We start from the raw sequence: 23,585 nt of genomic DNA, 5'->3' as shown, positions 1-23,585 counted from the left end.
TATCAGTTAATGTGGGTTCAATGATATATTTCCTTCCAAATTCAATAATTAAGCTGTATTAATTAACCTAATATAATAGTAATAATTAAGAGGTGAAATTATTTGAAATAATTTTTCTATTGATACTTATCGAACAATAATTAGACTTCTAAATTAATTACTTACTGAGAATAGAATTGATATAAATTAAAAACCTTATTTCGCGGGATTTGTTTTCTCATAAAATGACAACACTGAGAAATATTCTATACGCGACAAGGGCGACTTCCTGTTGTCGCCTAAATAATGTTGTCGTACAGTAGCAGTGCGAAGGGTGGATGTAAGCCGTTAAGATCCGCCATAAATAGGGCACACTAAACTTTGTCAGTCATACGTATTTGTTTTCATTGAAATAAGACTACAATAATTTACAGATGGTGTTGGTTAGTTTTTAAAATGCAATTAAACCCTGCGAAACCAAGCCATAATAGATAATAGTCAAAAAATACTCGTCTATCTTTAACCTTTTCGTCGCGCCAATGGTCGCCCCAATGTATATCATTTGTCGGCGGCGTGATTTTTACAAATCATAAATGTTATCATAACACGTTAAAAACTGTCATTAAAAATCCGAGAAGCGGTTGAACGTATAAATATACATTCCTAATAATTTTACGACATCTAAAAATAAACAAATACGACTTAAATGAGGCGATAGAGCTTGAACAAACACGTCCCATAGTAAAAAAACCATGCATAGGTACATACCAGGCGGCCACTGTCGTACTTCAAGTGGCATGGACACTTGCGCCGATGACAAGTTTATTAGGGCACGATACGTGGGAACTCCACTTCAAACACAGAACACATTAATATTTTACAGAGCACATAAAAAATATTACGAAATCACTTTATTTATTATTGAGGGGTTATTTCAAAACACTTAACATAAAATTTTATCAGACAAGAACTTAAAATTTAATAGTTTCATGGTAATCGTAAAAACAGGGCTGAGGGCACAAAGCTACATCACATTCTCGACACATAATATTTGTCATTTTTCTTTTTGTATTTTTAATGGTAGATTGGGAACATACCCGACACCGCCTAAATGCTTTGACTTTTTTCTCAGTTGGAGGAACTTGACGAGGCAAATGTTTTAAAAGTTCTGTTTTTAACATTCTTTTTGGATTATTACTGGAAGAAGGTACATTTAATGATGTTGAAGGTTTTGAGGCACTACCATATTTTTCTATTAATTGACGAATTACTTTAATCTGAAAATCGGCCAAAGAAGTTTTTTTACCGGTTATGACTGTGTAAATAATACTAGCATTTAATAAAAAATAAATCAATGATGTGGAAACCAACTTTTTTGTACCACTTAATTGTTTTTCGCATGCACGACAGACTACTCAACATCATGTCAACTTTATCGACAGAGCCCATGTTTTTGTTGTAATCGACAACGCACTTCGGTTTTATAATGGGTAGTCCCGTGGCTCTATTGGTTTTATGTGTGGGCACCATTGAGTCGTCGTGCATGGTAGTTATCATGTGTACCTCCCTTTTGTCATGCCATTTCAACACAAGCAAAGGGTGTCGGTTTAAAGATTTTATTTCACCCTTTTTTAATTTTTGAATTTTCGGCATTTGCTTCCGATTGCTGCGAACTGTCCCGCACGCATTTGTTTTTTGTTTAAACAAATGTTCAAATAATTCTGGGCTGCTGTACCAATTGTCGCAAAATAGTTTATGGCCTTTACCAAAATAGTCCCTCATCAATGTGGTCACAACAGCCCCAGACACACCCAACTATTCACTATCGGTAATTTCCGTTCCGTCGCCACAATAAATTATAAAATCTAAAATATATCCAGTTTCAACATCACAAATAACTTAATCCCAAACCTATGTCGTTTTGAAGGTATAAACTGTTTAAATAAGTCGTCCTTTAAATACTATAATACTTTCATCTATACAGAGGTTTTCAATCGGCAACATCGAGTCTTTGAACAAATTTCTGCAGTGGTCGAGAAGTGTTCTAATTTTGTAGTCTATCACTGTCAGAGTAGTGAAGCATTTGCAAAATTAGCTCATAACGATCTCTGACCATCGTTTGGCTAAAAATTTTTGCATGTAACAAAGGGTCGGTGCTCCAGTGTTCCTCTCTTGTAAGACAGCGGTTTCTCGTCATCAATAGGGTAACAGCGTAAAATATGTACAATTCGCTTATGGGAGTATCATACCAGTTATGAATTCGCGCGTTAGGTGTGTGGACTTGTGTGTTGGTCAGATGATCGTGATAGCCATTGGTAAAGTTCACTATTTTACCCATTATGTCTTCATTTAAAAAGTGTGTGAAAAACTCCACTTCACTTGAATTCTCATTCAAGTCTACACTTGGATTAACACCAGTGTTAAAACTGTCAATGTCATACACAATTGGCACAAATGGTCCCGCGGTCCACGTGGAGCCTCTGGTGCTTCATGTCCAGAGGTGGAAGTGGAAGCCTCTCCCACATTATGGTCAACATCAGAAGGGTCGTCAATATTGTGTGGTTCTGCCAGCCCTGTTTCTCCTTCATCATCAGTTTCCATTTCATAATCGGAATCCAAGTATTCAATGGATTCTTGGGCTTCCTCATCGGATACACTATCACGCGCAGACATTTTGATCGCAATGTACAAAAATTAACTTTAAATATTTCACTACACAATGTACCTACACGAACTTATTGTCACTATTACAAATGTATATAAAAATATATATGAAGAATCTGTGAACTCGAAATTATATTATTGAAATTTAAAATACTACTTAATCACATTTTACACTAATTTCAATGGGTAAAATGCATAAAATCTCCAATATTATGTTTAATATAATCACACTCAATCACAGAATCGCGTATTCAAAGTAATTTTATAAAAGCCGAAACTGAATGGTACCGATAACCGTACGAAACCAGACTGTTGAAATACTATCACCGCACTATTCCAAACAAAGCCGAAGTCGGAAATGACATCACGCGCCTGCGCATATTGCGCAACCAACTAGCGGAGATATTTGAATCGACAAAACTGATTATTTGTATTTTGAAGGAAGTCGATATGGGTTCGGGTTTTTGCTATATTACGAACTATTTCATAATGTTTGAATGACAGAAATCAACAGATGTCAGTAGAATAATAATGAAGCAAGTTTGTAAAACAAATTTCGTCTCTGTTGCTTACCAAATAACGAAAATGCAGCAGTAGAAACTTACTGTCGCCTCCAGGCGACGCTCGTGGCTAAAGTATCTATAATTATGCAATTAAATCACACATAACTTTGAATACACCCACGGTGGCCACGCGGCATAAGCGTTGGACTATAAAGCCGTGGGTCCCAGGTTCGAATCCTGGATCTGGCAAGTACACATATTGTTTTTCAATTTGTGTGTGTCAGGGTATGGACCTAATAGGTTGAGCAAGTGGCTGACATCTATTTCTCATAAAAAAACAAAATCTGTCAATACAAACCTCCACTCTGTGGAGGCCCATATGATCCTATCAGGATCGGACATGGTCGAAAAAAAAAAAAACTTTGAATATTTTATAGATAGCCAGCCATCTTTTTCGATTTGATTTAGGCAGGGCTTAATGAATTCAAAAAAATGAACCAACATTATGTGTAATATGTATTCTTAATACAACAAAATCAAATAGGTATGACTGAAAAGTTGTGCAAAATTTTGTCGTATCGCCCAAAATATTATTACGATTATGGTTTGGTTTAGGCAGGGTTTAATTGATTTTTAAAAACTAACCAATACAATCTGTAAATTGTAGTCTTAACTCAATAAAAACTAATACGTATGACTAACAAAGTTTAATGTGCACTAATTATTGCGAATCTGAACAGCCTACCTCCACCCTTCGCTACTGCCGAGTAGTAACATATCCGCTTAGTAAGTCGAGGGTCTCCAGTTCGAATTTCGGCTATGGCAGGACTCACATGTTGATTATCAATGTGTTTGGATCCAAAACATGGACTTAATAGGTTGGCCTAACATCCATTTATCCTAAACACAATGTCACTAAACCTCTGTGTTGCGGCCAAGATCCACACTGGATTGTTGAGCCAATTGACGAAAAATGGGTGGGGTGATTTAAAATTGTGACGATGTCCACAAATATTAAAAATCTTATAACGCCATTCATGGACAAAACTTCCTATACCAAAATGGTAGTCAAATGGACTCACTTCTGATGTTTTCCCATTCCTTCTCCCTGCTTCCATCCCATGCCCCGGAGCAACGCCAACCCAAATTCACTGATGGGTATGTTTTCATAATCTTCGAGGGTAGACTGAAATTAAGAAAATGATAATTTTAAATTGATAATGGCGACAAGCTGAATTTCTTTTTGCAGCCCACACTTTTGAATTAACATTTCGTATTCTTTGTTTCCGTCATATCCAAAAACCATGATGCATGAAATGTCGATAAACTTATTATGTACGCCAGCGATTTCCAAACTGCGAGGCGCAGACTTGTGCAAAAAGAGGCGCGAGCAGTTGAACAGAAGTGTAACCACTTGTTTGCAAGTGCATAAGTTCATAAAATGGCATACTACAAAATCCATTTGTCAATGAACAAGATGATGAATTTGGATTGACAACTATTGAAAAGGAAAAATTGATAAAATTATCATACGATACTTGGACACAAACATTTCAGAGTGGGACACAAACATTTCAGAGTGAGACCCTAGTTCAATATTCGTTGAATCAAAGTGAAGAATATAGTTACCTTGTCAAGTAAAGCAACGCAGTAGGTAGTGTTGCCATTCGTAAGATCATATTTATGCGAAACGGGATTTTATGTTTTAAGCTTCAATTACATTGAGCTTCTTTACGAGCTGTTTATTGGCGAATTTACAATCTGCCTGTAAAGTCGCCCAGTGTAATCATCGAATAAGCTAATAAGCAGGTTGTAAATACTCTACCGAGAAAAGTTGAAAGCCGGTCAACTTTACACGCTACACGCCGGCGTGTGGGCCTACTGCGTCTGCGCAGTACAACCTCCCGGTAAAAAAACAAACTACGTTCCGTCAAAATAGTCGCTGGCTTGTGGCTTCTCAGCGAATGGAAAGTTTTGTGTGTAATCATCAAATCGCAGTAGCTGAATCGCCCGCTTTTAAATTCGCCAATAAACAGCTCGTAAAGAAGCTCAATGTAATTGGGGCTTTAGCCGCAATGAAATCTAAATATCAAGCCCATTGAGTAGTAGAAAAAGAGCTGAGAAAAAGAGAGAGTAGCACTCTCCACAATGACACCTAGGTTTGATAAACTTTGCGCATGCACATCCATTGCATTAATTCTGTCAATTACTATTAAGTGTTTTTCATTTTTTGTATCAATACGTGTCTGTATTATTTAATGAAATAAAGGAGGGCGACGTGCTAAGATTAGATTTTTTTAAAAGGAGGAATAACATTAATTGTACGCTATGTCTAGATGTAAGTGGAAAGACACTTGATTATTATCATTTCGAGTGCTTAAAGTCAGACGTTATTTACAAAAAAGTGTTTTTTTTTTTTTTTTTTGATATAACGTTATTTTACATTTACGGCTACATGATAGTCAGACAACGTTATGTCAATCTTTTCTAATTTCTTATTAAATCGTCAGTAAAGTTTAACGCTAACTATATAAGTTACCCTTGTTTTCATATTTTTTTAAAACTATCCCTATACATTTTAACATCATCATAAGCAAGATAAATGTACAATACACAATAAATTATAAAATATTAACATTAGGTTTTAAATAAACATTTCCCTTGTTGAGTTACAAGAATCTAAAATAACGATTTTTGGCTCTCCTGTAAAGTTGCACTTTTGTAGATAGTGTTGTTTGACATTAAGCCCTCGATTTGAGGCTATTAGTTTCAAAGTCTGTAACCTCCACTGTACCACGGGAGATTTTTGTATATATATATATTTATGATTATCTTAAAATGGTAAAATAGGTTATATGTAAATCGTATGTAATTACATTTCGCCGTAGCACAGTTTACAGTGAGCTGTCTTACCAGAAAGAGAATCCCGTATGTATAGCATTGAGGTAAAAAGAAAATAAGTGTTTTTCATGGAGCATTGCAGACAGTACTGTTACAATTTTATTAGATTGAATAATTGCAGTCACCCCCCGAACAACGATAAGCGGCACATATTGAGTCAAGTATAGAACAATAAGTAGATCCCTGTAAACGTTTTAATGTATCGAAAAGGTCCTTCACTCCTAGACGGTGCTGGAAGGTTTTGAAAACGGCTTAATCCAAGACCAACAGAAAGCAGAACAAAGATGGCGGATGTTGAAGTGGTGTAAGCTAGTCATCTAGTGACATAAATCAATTATATTTGATTAAACGTTTTTCTTCATTCCTCCAATTAATTAAAATCTGCCCCTTATCGTTGTTCGGGGGTGTGCCTTCAATTAAACAACAATAATTTGATATTTATTGGTATCAAATGTTTGATTTTTACCACAATTTTATTAGCTCGTATTCTTGTTTGTCCAGTACAGATTTGTCCAGTTCAGTAATTTTTTTTTCTTGTTTGTCCAAGATTTGTATTGGACGATTGAAGATTTTTAACTAACTTCCCGACTAGCTAGACATTTGAAACATTTAGAATATATCAGAACACGACGACAATGCATTCTTCTAATACTTTTGGCCATCTTTAAGCAGAATTGGATTCATTTTCAGTTAATTGTTTTGTATGTTTCGGAAAAAATTTGTTAAAAGTAAAACACTATTATTGGTTGCTAAGTGGGTCCTAGCAACTAAATTTTTAATATATACGTGCGTTACTATGGAAATCAATATGAAATGTCGAAATGACATTTCAGTATTCTATGTTTATTCAGTATTTCTATCTAGTACAAAAAAAAGTATTTATTAATACATGGAATTGTCAAGTTTATATGATTCAACAGAAAATTTAAAAACGTGGTAAGTATATAAAAAGTTCTTTTTATCTTGTAATTATTGTACTACTTGATTCGAAAACCTATCAGAATTAATTTTATGTAAAGTATACTGTATGATTGTATTTCTAATTTTACTTACCTACCTATTTTTTTCTGTCTTTCCCTTATATTCCGGTGGTTTATTTAGGCAAAGAATTGATTTTAATATTATACAGCCATGTATTTCCGATACAACAACTTACAATTAACTGTGTTACGGCCATCTACATATGTACAAATTTCCGGACACAGGTAAAATATGGAGGTCACCGACTTAGAAACTAATAGTCTCATTTGTTATGCATCTAAAAATCACATAAGCCCACAAATGCTACCTGTTAAATGCTTGCATTCGGACAGTATTGATTTAAAGTAGCAAGTCATACCACCTTATGATGACTACCGTATGCTTGATTCTGGAAACAATGCTTACGGTGGTAACTGTGATAAAAGAGCGAACCATACAGCCTCTCATCACATCTAATGTGAGGATGCAACATTTTACCCGGCTCGATCATGTGCTATGTATGTCTCAAGAGAGTCTCAACTTGGTTTACCTTTTCTTCAAATCAAACGGCTTCCAGCATCCTAAAAAGTCGTTAAATACCATCTGCAAGCATTATGCGGTTGCATTGCCGAATCACCATTTACTGTGAGAGTTATAGCATTGAGATCAATAAGTTACGCAGAACATTAATTTGATATGTACGACTTGATACTTTTTTTTAATGATTTTACTAAGGCGTTGACTGCGACTCGCTGTCATATCGTCTCTTCTCTTCTAGAAGGGGATCCGCCGATCAGGTCCTCACTCCAATTCTGTTAAAGAACTTTACAATTTTGCCAAGCTCTTTCGTCTTACCCACCACCAGGGCACCTTTCAATTCGTCGACATTCTCAAAGATATCCGCAATTCGCAGCTCTACTCTGTGTCGTTCATATTTAGGGCATTGTACTGCTACATGTATAATGTCCTCTTGACTTGATACTTACGACCACCTACATGCTAACCTACTTTTAAATCATTCTGAATTTTTTATAAATATATTATATGATGGTACATATTTCTAATTTACTTACTCACCTGTTTTCTAATGTCTTTCCTTTGTATTCTGATGGTTTTTGTTATTTATTTTTTAAGTGTTATATTTAGATATGAATTTGAATCTCAATAAGTACTATATGGTAATCTATTTCCAATACAACAGTTCACAGTGAATTGTGATATGGAGAACTGTATACATGCAAATTTCCGGACACTGAAGTATACATCAGTGGCAAGGAGTGGAGGTAGGCTGTTAATAATCGACATAAATTGTGCACACTAAACTTTATCAGTCATATTTATTTGTTTTCATTGAACTACGAATACAATTTGCAGATGTTACTGGTTAGTTTTTAAAATTCAATTAAACTTTGCCTATATCAAACCATAATAGTTTAAGCACACTATGGGTGATTTGTCAAAAATAGTTTAGGTTAAGTTAGGTTTTCATTCTTGAATTCATGAATTTTGCCAAAATCAGCTGACAATTAGCGCGGTTCCCGCCCGGCTTCCCCATAAAGGACTTGTATCAAAATATTCTATAATGTGTCTAAACTTATGGATGGTTTAATGGCATAATTTTAGATATTTTATAGATAAACGAATATTTTTGGACTATTCTCTACTATGGTTTAGATTAGACAGGGTTTAGTTGAATTTTAAAAACTATACATCGTAGCCTTAGTTCATTGTAAACAAATACGTTTGACTGAAAATGTTTGGTGTGCACTATTTATGTTGGATTTTAACAGCCTACCTCCACCCTTCGCCATTGGTATACATGGCATGTCCTAGAAAGACACATAGTCTGCCAAGCAATGGGAATTCTCGGAGGTACCGCATGGTTCTATCCAATCTATTGAACAGGCATGGATAACGAAAGAATCATTGAGGATGAAGGTAATCTAGCTAATATGTACGTATTTTTTTCACCTCTTTTTCCCCTGTCAGACTGGGGAATTCAGTTACAGGCAAGACAAGTGCTGATTTTGCTCCGTCTTTATGTGTATTCACATCTAAACCTTCTAGTATCTCTCTCATTGCCTTCTCGTCGAGGGATTCATTCTTATGAGGTGCAGTCGGTTGTGCCTGGATTTCATTTTCAGCAGGTGGCAATTCGGATTGTAGAATGTCAGGTTCGACTTCTAGAGCAATTCTGGCCAGAGAGGCGGCAGTTGACGTTTTGTTCTTGAGGGGAATGACGAGCGGCTGTTTTTCTTCCGCCACTTCGCCGCTGCAATTATTTTTAAAAACATAATATGAGTCTCCCACGTCCCGATATCCCTGTAAATACCATGTACAAATCGAATTTGTTTCTACATTCACAACATGGCAACGAAAAATGCTACAAAAAATACATATTATTATAGGCATAACTATAACATAAGGAAGTGGGTTAAACAGTGCCTATTTTAATAATTTATAAAACAACATCCATCCAAACTCACTCTCATAGAAAACAATATTAATTAGAGTTTTGCAATCAAGGCATCCCACGTCTTGAAGTCTTGAAATACCATATCGGATTGAAAATGCTAGAACCGCAGGATGTCAAGATTGAGTTTTATACAACTTTTGTCAAATGAAGAAGTCTTAATTAATTGGGTAAATATGCCGCAGATGCCCACATGAGATTTTGTAACTTTCTATTTAGACCAAACCAAACCTAACCTAACCAAGCCAAACCTACCACAACCTAAGAATATAACCTAATATAATCTTAGTTTGTGATGATGATTGATAAAAATGTATGAAAATTTTAAATTAACAATTATTGGATTGAAAAGCATCTGCGCCGACAGAAAAAGGTATTTAATATAATTGTCTACACGGAATAAACTGTTTTCGTAAAAAAAAAAATATAAAAGCTTATGCGGGCATCTGCGGCATAATTACCAATTATTTTTGTGTTACAGTCAATGACATTAATATGGACGAAGCATCTGGAAAAAAAAATGAGACTCACTTTTTTGTCGGGTCTGCCGAATGGCATAATTCATATTTTAATATCAATATCGTTCGCTCAAATGAACATTGACATTAGAAACACTGTTCTAACGCCATTACAATAACGGTGATATTGCTATAAATTCTCGATGCGTGATATCGCATAATGGAAATTGCGAAATTCTGTCACGTGACGTCTACCTATACATGTGCGAATGTCGCTATGCACGAATTTACTTGCTAGCTACTGTACCGAGCGCGTTGTCCATTAATAATGTCATTGGTTACAGTAGGTTTTGGCTTAATTTTGTCTCAAACAGTGATGCTAACCGTACTATAATTATAGCACAATACTATAATTTTGATTTCATGAAAAATGTAAAATACTATAATTTTACGCCACATATACCAAAATACTATAATTTTAAAGGAGTCACGACGAAAAATGTTCCTGTACTATATATTTTTCAGAAATACTATAATTTTTATGCCTTTGTACTATAACCAGCATAGAAAAATATGGCAACACTGGTCTCAAAAGGCCTTAATCACAAAAACAATATGGAGTAGTAGTTAGGTTCTATAAAATGACCATATTTTTTCAAAGTTTTTAATTGGTCAAACAAATGTATGTGTGCCCTTAGCGATTTTATAATTTTATATTACACCCTTCATGGGAAAAAAGGTGCTTTTTACTGATTCTCCGTCGTTTTTATCTGTCAGTCGCCATTTTGGAATTCAGCTATCTTATTTTTATCGAATTATAGTACGCAGTCCAAGACATTATAGTATTTCGGCAAAAATTATAGGACATGTTGAAAATGTAAGTTTTTTGTTTGCACATAAACATAACGGAGAATTCGAGAAATTCCGATGCCCTGTTTTATTAAAACACCTCTTACGACCGAAAAATGCTAATACTGGCAGCCGTCAGTAACTGTCATGTTAGTTTTTTAGAGTATTCAACGCAAGACTCCGTCCATAGACTAATATCGTACACTGAGATTTTATATTATATAGATAATACTTACTACGTCCCTCGCTTCACGTTATTACGATTTGCTGTGATTGAAGTACGAACTTTTGACGGAACTTTAAACATCGACAATGTAGACAACTTTTAAACGTAATGAAATAAGCAATGGGGAATATTCGCACAACCGGCGAATTAAATTAATTCCATTTTTCAAAATTGTGGTATTTTTGACATACTATACTTTTTTAATAGTACGCGGACGAAAATGTTACTTTTTCAATAGTACGCGAACCAAAATGTACTATAATTATAGTTCGGTTGGCAACACTGCGCTCACTGACAGAAGACAGCTAACGGTGGCGGAGAACCAGTAAAAAGACCCGAAAAAAATTACCAATTCCTGCTATATTATAGTACATGAACTCGGAGCCTGTTTTAAACATAATATGATTTATAACGGTGTTCTAATATTGAAACATCTAAGCAAATGGTTAACAATAGTATGTTAAGCAGTTTCCATACTGTGAGTGAACCGTAATATGCTACGCCTGAAGAAGAACTTATTTTTAGTGTACATGCTCGTCCGTAGTGGTTTGACGGGTGCGGCGCGGCGGCGGTGCGGGCAACTCAAACGTATGAACACGTTTCGACATGTCCGTAGACAATGCGCGGGGACGGGTATTCGCGCGTGTTGTTTTGGTGCGTCAAGCTCGACGCAGGCAAGATTGTACATGCGGCGGGCTCTTCCCATACTGCGCGCATTGAGGTGTCCGCACTGAATGGACGGGCGCCGACGCGGGGAACGAGCGAGTAGCGGGTGTCTCAAACCATCATGAGCTTAACGCGCGCGTCTGGTGTATTTGTGGTACTATTTTCACAAAGCATAGATAGTGCGAAGTGATTTAAAGTAGGTATACATTTTTTACGTATGGTTTTACTACACTGATACGCCTCTTTGCCTTATTACGTCGCATAAAATTATATCAAATGATATTCACTTGTATTAATATAATATGTAGTACTAAATAAATAAGTAGATAATATCGTCACCGTACTGGTAGAAGTTGGTAAGTGACAAAATTGAGAAAAATGTGTTAAGTGTACAGCGAGATTTTTGGGCATCAAGTCTTCGTCTGGACTAACTCAGTAGGTGCGGTGCAACTTTTATTCCAGTTTGTCAAGAAATAACAATTTATTTTATTGGTAAGTACTTTAATTCAAATTATACACAAGCAATTGTTGGTAAAGTCACTTCCCGGTAAAAGCCACTCATAATATTCTTTACTATCAAAAAAATAGACTGGAAGAAGTTGGTAGGTGTGCACTTACTGATTTGTGAGTGACAGCAATGTGTCGAATGTCAATCTTACGTAGATGTCAGTTCGCTGTAATCGTCAGTAATTGGGCAGTCAACGTTAATAAATCTCTCCGTAAAAATGGATTACTATACAAAACCAAGAAAGGAAGTGGTCATGAAATGCCAAGCAAATTGCCTAAAGAAGTTAATTGTGATATATGTAGATTTCGAGGCACAAATATATTTTCTGGAGATGAGATTTGTCAATCATTTTGGAACTAAGATTATTCAAGACAAAAGGATTAGGTACCTTAATAATATTAATGAAAATCCTCCTATTCAAAAAAAAATTGCGAATATTAGACCGAATCATAAATTATCCAGATCATATTACTTGAAAAACTGCTCGTGTGTGTCAAAAATTCTTTATGAGCACTTTGCACATTAGTGATGGACCTATAATAAATGCGTTGATTTGAATTGATAAAAGGCGATGCGAGACAGATCGGAAATTCATGTCTGCTACATTTGACATGCAAAGTGTTTCGCAATTTCCTTCTGATTCAACTTCCGAAATGTATTATTCAAGGAAAATTAATATTTATAAATTAACTGTCTACGAAGCTGTTTCACCAAACAATGCCTATTGCATCTCTTGGACTAAATTGAATGGAAAAAGAGGAAGTAATGAAGTTGGAAGTGCTTTATTTTACTGGACTAAGGAGATGCCTTCTGAAATTCATTACTTGAGATTATTCTATGATACATGCGGCGGACAGAACAGAAATTAGAATATTGCAGCACTTCTCCTACGTATCGTAACTACCACAGGAATATCTACGATCGAGCAAAAATTCCTAGAATCAGGTCATACACATATGGACGTAGATTCTGTCCACAGCGCAATCGAACATAGAAAAAATCATGTGTCTGGGTATTCCATGATTGATTTGCTGAATATTGTAGTAGATTTTTGGGTTTTCACTGTGTGTCCTTCCTTCTTTCTCAACGTTTCGGGCTTGTTGCGAAGGCCATTATCAAGAGTGATAATGTAATGAAACGTCGAGGAAAGAAGGAAGAAGGACGGTGGAAACCTAAAAATCTACTACGATAAAAAACAACCGTGAAAGCCTTAAAGATTTGCTGAATATTTTCCGCTCTGCCCGTTCCACGAGAAATCATAAATCTGCTCGCCCTTATAAGACAAAGCAGTTAGATTTTTTTGACACTTTCGATTTTGCCGCATTGTCCAAGGGTACAATTAGTAATAGAAAAATAGATGAGGATAGAAACACAGTTTATTGGCTAAAAATAAAATGTTTAAAATTTGAAAAAGAGTTTCCTCATATAATTCAATATCGATACGATCATAATGGTGAATATAAAAAAATATTTACGAACATAACTTCCTATATCGATTGCAAAAAAAAAGGATCTCCAATGACTTTGCAAGTTAGGACTGATTCCAACAGAACCGCATGAATGGTATAAAACTTTACCGGTATCTAAAAACAAAGTGGACACACTTCCAAAAACGGAAACTGAAGATGTCGATTAGATTTTTTATATTATTTTTTTTTTAAATATTTTCTATTTATAGATATTTTTGAGGCTTAATTTTTACAATAAAATTGTTAAGATTGATTGTGACATTACAACATTTTTACTGTTTAAATAAATGTGCCAATGATTCTGTAACTTGTGAATTTTTTTTTGTGAAAAACATTGTTTCCATATGTACAACCTTTCTATGTTATTAATTTATGTTATTTTTATTACACATCCATTTATGTCGAATTTTATAATATTTTTACATGTTAATGTTGATATATAATTTTAATTTGATTTAATTTCATCAATCCACTGTTTATTTCTAATTCACATCTTGGTATCTATTCTTATACTTGCACTCATTCTTTGAGAAGCAAAACTTTGTAAGTGCAACCTTTTTAATAAAAACCAACAAAATGAATATCATTTGTTTATCTATTTATACCAAATTTTATTTGTATCAAATCAACATAAATCAATTTATATTTTGATATTACAATGATCAACGAAACCATATATCGTCAGTATACTGGCAGAAAACGTTAAGTCAAAATTTAGCTGTTTTGACCTAATAATGCAACTTGATAGATTTTAACACGCTCTATCGTCTGGAAAAACAAGCTCATTCATATTCCATTTATTGTTTTCGTAATTTAAAGATGTCAATACGAATTAAGTTAATTATGTTCGCATTTCTTACTGGAAAATAACTATAAGTACACTTAAAGTTTTATGACTGTAGAGATTTAATATTTCTATAGCTGCACAAAAACGTCAACGTGACTTATATCTTTTTGGCTGTACACATTTATGCGACTGCTAGGCTATTTGTACCAACTTAACTAAATTGCGTAAGTCACCCGCGCATTCTACTCATCGATTGACAGTTGATTTTATATGCATCAGGCAGTTTTGAGCGCAAATAAGATTTTATTTTGGGAAATATTGACAGCAATGCACCAAAGATACGGAGGCTTCGAATTGCTGAAGGTAGAGCGCGTGTCATTCGTAATTATGTATTTCTAAGAAGATATAAAGATTTGTTGGCCATGTGTCGTAGTACCTAACATTATACCTCCAGAACTACATCCGTGGTGTGAAAATTTGCCTACTTCAACTTCATTGGATAGGACGTCATTACCTGAGCCATCGGAATTTGATTCTGATGTGGAAGAGGAATAACTCTTATCTAATTTATCTTAATTTATGTAAAATTAAATGTGGCTAACATAATTAACTTTTACTTATATGTTTTTTTTTTTTATAAAATAGATCATAGGTAGGTAGGTACTTAAATCTTGTTTCAATATTTTTGGAAACAAATAAATAAACAAAATACTATGTAATTCCCATTTTTATTTTTATCCTCCCCTAAATACACGAAATTGACATAATTAATTAGGTATTGATTGTATGAAAAAAATTATAAAGACTATTTTAATTTGAAATTAAAATACCAATGATACACAAAAAAAGTCATCAAAGTAGATATTTTTTCATAATAATGTCAAACAGAAGTACCTCTATTTCTGTGTAAATTTCTAATTTATATAAAATTTCAAGTAAAAAAATCCATTTCTATAATAATTAGGAGTCTTGTATATTACTAGCCAACTACCTATAACATTTAGCCTATTGCCACTCCATTGACTCCAAAAGTGTACTGGTAGAAAACGATAAGTCACCATTTTATTTACAAATTAAAAAAAATCAACAATAATTATTACCAAAAATACTTGCTTATACTTGAATTGAATTCTTACATGATTAATGCATTTCATAGAGTGGTTGGTTTAATAAATAATGATTTAGGTGAAAAAATTGAGAGCTCCAAACTTCTTGATTTTAGAAAAAGTCGATTTTCTCAAAACAAGGATTTTTGACTTGTAGCTTTCTGCCAGTATACCGACGATATATTGAAGCTAGAGGCTCTATCCTAAAAGATCAAATTTTCATTTGCTGTTTTCTCAGAACTATCAATATGTTACTTACCAACTTCTGCCAGTACGGTGACGATATTATTTATAAAAATAATATCTTTAAATTTCAATAATTCTTAACGCACATATAATATTGTATACTTATCTTACTTATATTTATAAATGTAGGTACTTAAAAAATGTTTTTTTTGTCTATATTTATTCAATATTCTTTCTCATTTATCTCTTTATCTAATTTCTCTGTATTTAAATTATAATATGGTTAACTATATTATAATTTATATGGAAACTGCTGGTTGCAATATCTTTTTCTAGTCTATTTTATACATATTTTTAATCTATGTAACTATTTGTTTTCTTTTAATAAAAAAATATAAACATGATAAAAATAAAATATTTTTAGAATATATTAACCTTTATCGTTGTTTTTGATAATGGCCAGAAATGCTAACAACGATCATCGATCATCGTTTTGCTTTTGATGCCTGAAATGTTAAGTTAATTTGGGAACATACTACTGCACCAGTGGTACGAAACATTGTTTATCTATTTAGTTTTATTGTTTTGTAATATAACCCGATTCATATATGTTTTGTAACTGAATAGGTTTAGAACTTATAACTATTGTATTTTTTTTCATGGCATCACCCTTTTTACAATAAAAACAATTCCAAATACAAATTTCAGTTTACCATATAAACATTTGTTTACAGTCAAATTCTTGGTGGAAGGACAATGTTTTATTTTATTTTATGCATTTGAAATAATGGAAAGACTTTTACTCAACTCAGTGTTTAAAGTGGAGTGGATATGTGCTATATAAAAACAGTTTCATTTATAAAAAAATTATGAAATAAAATCATTTGCAATACATATTTTAAATGTTCCAATAAACAAACACCATGAAGACCTTTTTCACAAATCACGCATATTGTACGCGATCTTTTAACGTGGCCACCATGCAAAATTTTTCTTTTCAGCCGGGTAGTTTCCTAATTCCACTACTTTGTATTATCCCTCATGTGGCATGACCGATTGTTTCCAATAACTGATAAAAATCAAAACTCTGTGCGCGGATCGTGCATTTCGCTCGCTCTCGCGATTGCCGGTATGATAGAGCGAGAAAGAGATATGTCAATTACTTGCCTTGTTATCTATTCAAAACGATACATTAATTACAGAATAAATAAAGAAAAGAAAATAACTTAGATCAATTAGAATATACTTAATCAAATATTTTCTCAAGTTATCTTTTTTCGAAAAACTTGTCTGGTTGTTCCCGCAGTTTCTTGTATAAGTTATAAAATTCTTCTGTTAAAGTGCTTTCCATATTGATTTAATTGGCCCCATATTTTGCTGCAAAGTTTTGCCATTTCAAATAGGAGTTTTCCAGTAAAAACTTTTCTGTGTTTATATTTTCCTATCCCTGAACACGACTGGACGCGCGCGGGCTACTACGGACATTCTACCCGTGCCCGTTCCCGCACCTAGTCCGCGCCGTACACGCTCCATGGCTACGGCCAAGCTCTACGTGTTGATATTTGAATACGTGTATTAATTAAGGCGCTAAGTACCAACATTTTCAAAACTGACATTTTTATAGAAAACTGTTCTACGTAACAACGCCAATACTATTAACTATGGTGTAAGTGTCTTAAGCATGTCAAAAAAATACAATAAAATATTTAAATCTGGCGACGATGTAAGTCCATTGGCGTGTTTTATTTGTAAGGGTGTAAGTACCACTGCAGTGTTCAACGGCATTCCATATAAAATGGCTGAAAACGGTGTGTTGACACTCATGAGTTCTGTTAAAAAACGTCGCCAAAAAGATGAAGGAAGTGTCCAAAATGTAAAAAAAAAACTAAAAACTAGTGGCCAAGAGTACTCCACAATTAATAGTAAAGTGATTCCAGCCAAAAAACCTCGAAATTCTGAGGTAATTACATTTTTATAATTGTTTCACACAATCCGCTAATTTGTCAAGAAACCGCTAGTGATGTCCAATGCGTATCGTTATAAATGTTATAATATCGATATTAAGCAACTTTTTTTTTTAAATACATTTTCTTCTTGGTTTGAAATTCAGAATATTAAGTATATCTAATTTATAAAAATCAATATTTGTTTGTTTGTTTATTCGCATTTTATGCGCTGCCATACCGTTCATCTGATTGCGATGACATTTTGTTAAGTGGTTGTATGCACACCCGCAAAGGTTTCTGAATTAGAAAAATCATTATCTTCTTCTTCTTCTTAATTCTATTTTCTTTTATTCGTATGGTTCCTATACCATTCATCCGATTGCGACGAAACTTTCGTCAGTTATTGTACGCACACCCGCAAAGGTTTCTAAATTAGAAAAACTATATTTTTCTTCTTCTTCTTCTTCATTATATCTTCTTTTATTCGTATGGTTCCTATACTATTCATCCCATTGCGATGAAACCTTCGTTAGTTGTTGTGATAACACCCGCAAAGGTTTCTGAATTAGTGCAACCATCTTCTTCTTCTTCTTCTAATTTATATTCTTTTATTCGTATGCGTTTCTATTCCATTCATCCAATTGCAATAAAATTTTCGTCAGTAATTGTGCCAACACCCGCGAAGGTTTCTGAATTAGTACAACCATTTTCATCTTCTTCTTTTATTTTATCTCCTTCTATTCGTATGCGTTCCTATACCATTCATCCAATTGCAATAAAATTTTCGTCAGTAATTGTGCCAACACCCGCGAAAGTTTCTGAATTAGTACAACCATTTTCATCTTCTTCTTTTATTTCCAATTGCAATGAAATTTTGACCAGTTGTTTAACGCACGCCTGCGAAGGTTTCTGAATTAGTACAACCATCTTCTCCTTCCTCTATTCGTATGCGTTCTTATACAATTCATTCGATTGCGATGAAATTTTGACCAGTTGTTGTGCGCACGCCCGCGAAGGTTTCTGAATTAGTACAACCGTCTTCTTCTTCTTCTATTCGTATGCGTTCCTATACCATTCATCCGATAGCAATGAAATTTTGATCAACTGTTGTTCTCACGCCCGCAAAGGTTTCCGAATTAGAAAATCATCTTCTTCTTCTATTCGTATGCGTTCCTATACCATTCATCCGATTGCAATTAAACTTTTGTCAGTTAGTTATTGTGCACACATCTGCGAAGGTTTCTTAATTAGTATTATATAAAATACAAAGTTTGTTGTTTGTTTGTTCCATCCAATTTTGATTTTTTTAACTACATATTAATAACATTATTAACGTTTTCATATTTTGGATTTGATTTTAATTTAGTGTTCTTTTGTTTGACCTTTACTCCTATTAGAATTATTTTCATATTGCCATATTGTATTAGACAGATATTTTAATATTAAAAAAATAATTACTTACCTCTTATTATTTTTTAAATATCTAAGATAAATATAACCACATAGCGACCCTGTGCGAAGCCGGGTACTTCTGCTAGTTATATATATATATATATAAAACACATTGTACCTACTTCTTCAATAATTTACAGAATATAATAATATTAATTAATTATGCCTTATTGAATTAAATGGGAAATATACATCCTATAATTAATTAAGAACATTCTTCTTCTTCCGACCATGTCCGATCCTAATAGGATCATATGGGCCTCCACAGAGTAGAGGTTTGTATTAACAGATTTTTGTTTTTTACGAGAAATGGATGTCAGCCACTTGCTCAACCTATTAGGTCCATACCCTGACTCACACACAAATTGAAAAACAATATGTGTACTTGCCAGACCCAGGATTCGAACCTGAGACCCACGGCGTGATAGTCCAACGCTTAGCTGCGTATTGCTAAGTTGTACGGTATCAAATAAAAAAATGTGTACTACTATTTAAATTAAAACTGACTCACATATGTACCTACTTAATACAAAACAAAATTCAAAATAATTATTGATAATTTATCAGTTTTATCACCAGTATCTGTTTATAGTATGGACACAGGCTGGGTATTGTTTACAGGTAAAGGATAATGGGAATCACTGCACACATAATGACATAACATAACAAGTATTTTATTATGGCCGGCCTATTTACTGCAGAGTTCTAGAATAGTTGATAATGCACTTTTAACATTATTTTATTAATTGTAAAAAAGGGCCTAAAAATCAGGATAAGGGGCCCATGATAGAATCCATTTGTCAATGAACATGATAAATTTGGATTGACTTCTAGTGAAATTGTATGTGCTAATAAACAAGCACATTCATCGCATGAAAAACAAATTAATTTAAAAATGAATATATAAGTACTCAGTAAAACCTTGATTATTTTTTTTCATTTTGTGTTAGTACATTGTTGACTATTTAAAAAGGTGTCTGTGTTATTTAATGAAATAAAGGGGGGGGGGAGGCGCCAAGATTAGTTTATTTTTAAAGGGAGGCGTAGTAACATAATGTTTGGAAACCACTGCTCTATAGTCTCTAGGGTCATATGCACATCGCCGAAATAAAACGCAGAATGATTGTATTAGGAGTAGGTAAATAAATAATTGAATTATTAAAACAAAAGTATCGAAAAACCTTCTTTTTTTAATTTATAATATTTTACCCATCTCTATTGAAAATGTCATCAGTGTGACCTTAAAATAAGATTCTTTGCGTGGTACTTACACCCTGACCGGAAATGTCAATTTCGAAGCTATGTACTGTGGAAATTCAAAATAAATTTAAGTTTTAAAATGAGGCGCCGAGTGCCAAAGGAGCTTAAGCGCCAACTTTACGATTTTTGACATTTGAATGTAGGTTTTTTCTATAAATCGATATGTATCATGCCACAAAGTCTTATCGCTCAAATAATTATAGATATTTTACAATAGAGATTTATTTTCTGTTGCATAATTGTTTTGGTCGTTATGTCGACACGCCACAGAAGCTTATCCGCCAATATTCTATGGAGAGCGCGAGACCAAAACAGCTGTCAGATTTGTTTTATTGAATATAGTTCTCAACAGTGAAAAAAACTAAAAATGAGCTAAAGAAGGATTAGAAAAATAGTTTCGATGTGTGTTAAACCTGTAAACGAGGAAAATCATGGTAAGTTTAACATGTTTTATCCGTTTTTCTTTCACATACGCTGTTGTTTAAAATATTTTAGATTACTTTTGAAATATGGTTATTAACTTCATTTTAGTAATTATGTCCACTAAACTTTTACTTCCATAAAGGAAAATAACTCTTATTTCTAATTTCATCTTATTTTATATCTAATTACGAAAGATATACACTAAAAAAAGTATTTAAAAAATCACCCGAATCCTTGAGAAAAAATGATGGTGTTAAATTTGAATAATGATTTTGTTATTTTGGCCAGTTTGGAGTAACGATTTGATTTAGTATTATTAATAATATTGGGTATATAGACGGTTATTAAAAAAAAAAACCATCCAAAAGCTTTGAAATCATTGCTGTAATGGCAAAAATGTATTTAATATTATAAGGCAAATTTTATGCTAAACAAACTCATGTAACAATCATAACAAATTTGACCATTTTTTCAGTGTTTATTTGGCATAATAAAATTTGTTTATATCAAAATGTTTTTTTATTGCTATCCAAATCCCTTACATTAAAACATTTTTTTTAAATCAATGCCATTATTTGAGTTTGAAAATGTTAATGCCACAGAAGCTTATGCAACAAAAAAAAGTATCATGTGCCACCTTTTTTCATTTTTCTATATGCCAAAGGGGCTCAAACACCATTTTTTTTGGAATCCAATAGATATTTTTCATTAAATGTTATTGCAAATAATACTTTGATTTTTTAAAATTTGCTTTGCTTAGAAAATAATTGTCCATTTCAACATTCAAGTTTAAAATTAAAAAAATAAATTCACTGAAAACTTGTCGGCCATTTTGTAGCACTTTTGTTAAATGGTGCTTGAGCTCCTTTGGCGCTCGGCGCCTCAAATAATAAAAGCTGCCGAGATTGCTTCATACTGTGTAACTACATTTTTCAAAATGTCTGCTTCATACAATTTTATTTGACAAATCAGTATTTTATAGCCACAAGCAAAACTACTTTTTGGTACTTCGCGCCTTAATTAATACACGTATTCATTTGACGCCTATACGTATATAATGCATAACCTAAAAATAACTATTATTCGCGAATCATTTCATTTTTTTTTATGATACAAAGGTGTTAATACGTACTAATCTAATGTGTTATTCAATACTATGATGGATTTATATTACGGCACGCGTTAACTAAATGAAATTATAAAAATATCTTACCCTATAACTTTGATTGAGTTACCTTCTAAACAATCAATAAACTGCTTTCTTTCCTCTGGTATTTGAGAGGTTGTCTGAGCGGGTTTTTTCAATAGTTTACCGAAGAAACCGAATGATACTTTTTTAGGTTCCATTTTATAGTTTAACAAACAAATTACAATAATACAAGGCTGCCACTGAGAATGAGAAGCATGAAATGTAACAGTCATAGACTAATCTAATATTGGTAACAGTGCCGGATGCCAGTAGAGGCTCACTGTAAAACTCAGTGTCTAAAAAGTGACTAAATTCCTGAACAGTGTTGCCAAGTCAAAATTTTTAATTTCAGTAGAATGTGTAAAAAAAATTCAGTAGATTCGACAAAATATCAGTAGGTTCCCAATTTTTCATAGTCGGCTTGTTTTTTTTAGGAGAAATATTTTGCCGCGGGCCGCAGGTTCCCAGATTTTCATCGTCGGCTTGTTTTTTTAGGAAAAATATTTCGTCGCGGGCCGCAGGTTCCCAGATTTTCATGGTCGGCTTGTTTTTTTTAGGAAAATTATTTCGTCGCGGGCCGCAGGTTCCCTATTTTTCATGGTCGGCTCGTTTTTTTAGGAGAAAAATTTCGAAGTTCCCAAGTTTTCAAAGATGGCTGGTGGCCTTTCCCGGCTGGTGGGAATTTTGTGAAATGGAGAAATATCAGTAGATTTCAGAAAATATCAGTAGATTCAGTATATTGCCAAAAATATCAGTAGATCTACTGAAATTTCAGTAGACATGGCAACGCTGTTCCTGAATCACACGCAGTGTTGCCATATTTTGAAAGTGGAATTATAGTACAGTGACTTCAAAATTATAGTATTTCGGCAAAAAATATAGTACGCGTTGAATGACCAATAATTTTCTGCATTTTCAAAAAATTAAACGTAGGGTAATTAATGTCTTGTTTTTTTAGACAAAATATCCAGGAAGGGTAAGTAATTAACGTCTTGTTTTTTAGACAAAATTCAAATGTGAAGTCAGTGGTTTCCAAACTTTATGTTACTACGCCTCCCTTTTAAAAAATCTAATCTTGGTGCCTCCCTCCTTATTTTGTTTAATAATACAGACATCTTTTTAAATAGTCAACAATGTACCTATTTACGAATACAAAAATGAAAAAAAAATAAACAAGGTCTTACTACTTGTATTGCATTATTTTTTGACGAATGTGCTTGTTTATTAGCACAATCAATTTCAATAGTAGTCGATCCAAATTCATCTTCGTTCATTGACAAATGGATTCTATCATGGACCCCACATCCTAAAGCGGACCCCCCGGGTCAGAAATTTTCAACCACATATTTAATAGCTCCGAAGTAAAGCAGCGCCACAGGCAACTTTTTTTGCTAAAATAATGTGAAAAATGCATTAGCAAACTAACCAAGAACTCAGTAAATAGATTTTTGTTTGCTTCAATATATCTGGCGTAGAAATCATTTAAAAGTGGAGACATGGCGAACTTTTTTTTGTTGTCATTTTGATTTCCTAAGCTCCAATTTGCCTTCAGTTTGTCGTTTTAAATCAGTGAATGCATT

At 33.5% G+C, this 23,585-nt stretch overlaps 1 protein-coding gene across 3 annotated transcripts in view; it reads right to left on the bottom strand.

Annotated features, from left to right (window-relative positions):
• LOC147072961 (G-patch domain and KOW motifs-containing protein) overlaps positions 1–22,289 on the bottom strand; it is a 53,308-nt gene extending 31,019 nt beyond the window's left edge. For 2 of the 3 annotated variants that reach the window (XM_085945983.1, XM_085945981.1), the window contains exons 1-3: positions 22,030–22,289; positions 8,979–9,279; positions 4,229–4,332 (exon numbers count right to left, since the gene is read on the bottom strand). In XM_085945983.1, coding sequence (XP_085802109.1) covers positions 4,229–4,332; positions 8,979–9,279; positions 22,030–22,238 — 614 coding nt within the window. In that variant the 5' untranslated portion in view covers positions 22,239–22,289. Of the gene's footprint in view, positions 1–4,228; positions 4,333–8,978; positions 9,280–12,297; positions 12,395–22,029 lie in introns of all 3 variants that reach the window. The other variant, XM_085945982.1, reaches the window with a different exon arrangement.
• Positions 22,290–23,585: the final 1,296 nt, after the last annotated feature.

This window comes from Rhyacophila brunnea, unplaced genomic scaffold (genome assembly GCF_057557595.1).
Source record: "Rhyacophila brunnea isolate RB1 unplaced genomic scaffold, BYU_Rbru_1.0 scaffold_19, whole genome shotgun sequence".
In the NCBI taxonomy this organism is placed as follows: domain Eukaryota; kingdom Metazoa; phylum Arthropoda; class Insecta; order Trichoptera; family Rhyacophilidae; genus Rhyacophila; species Rhyacophila brunnea.
Note: the sequence above shows the minus strand (reverse complement) of the source record. Positions and strands in the feature narration are given on the sequence as shown.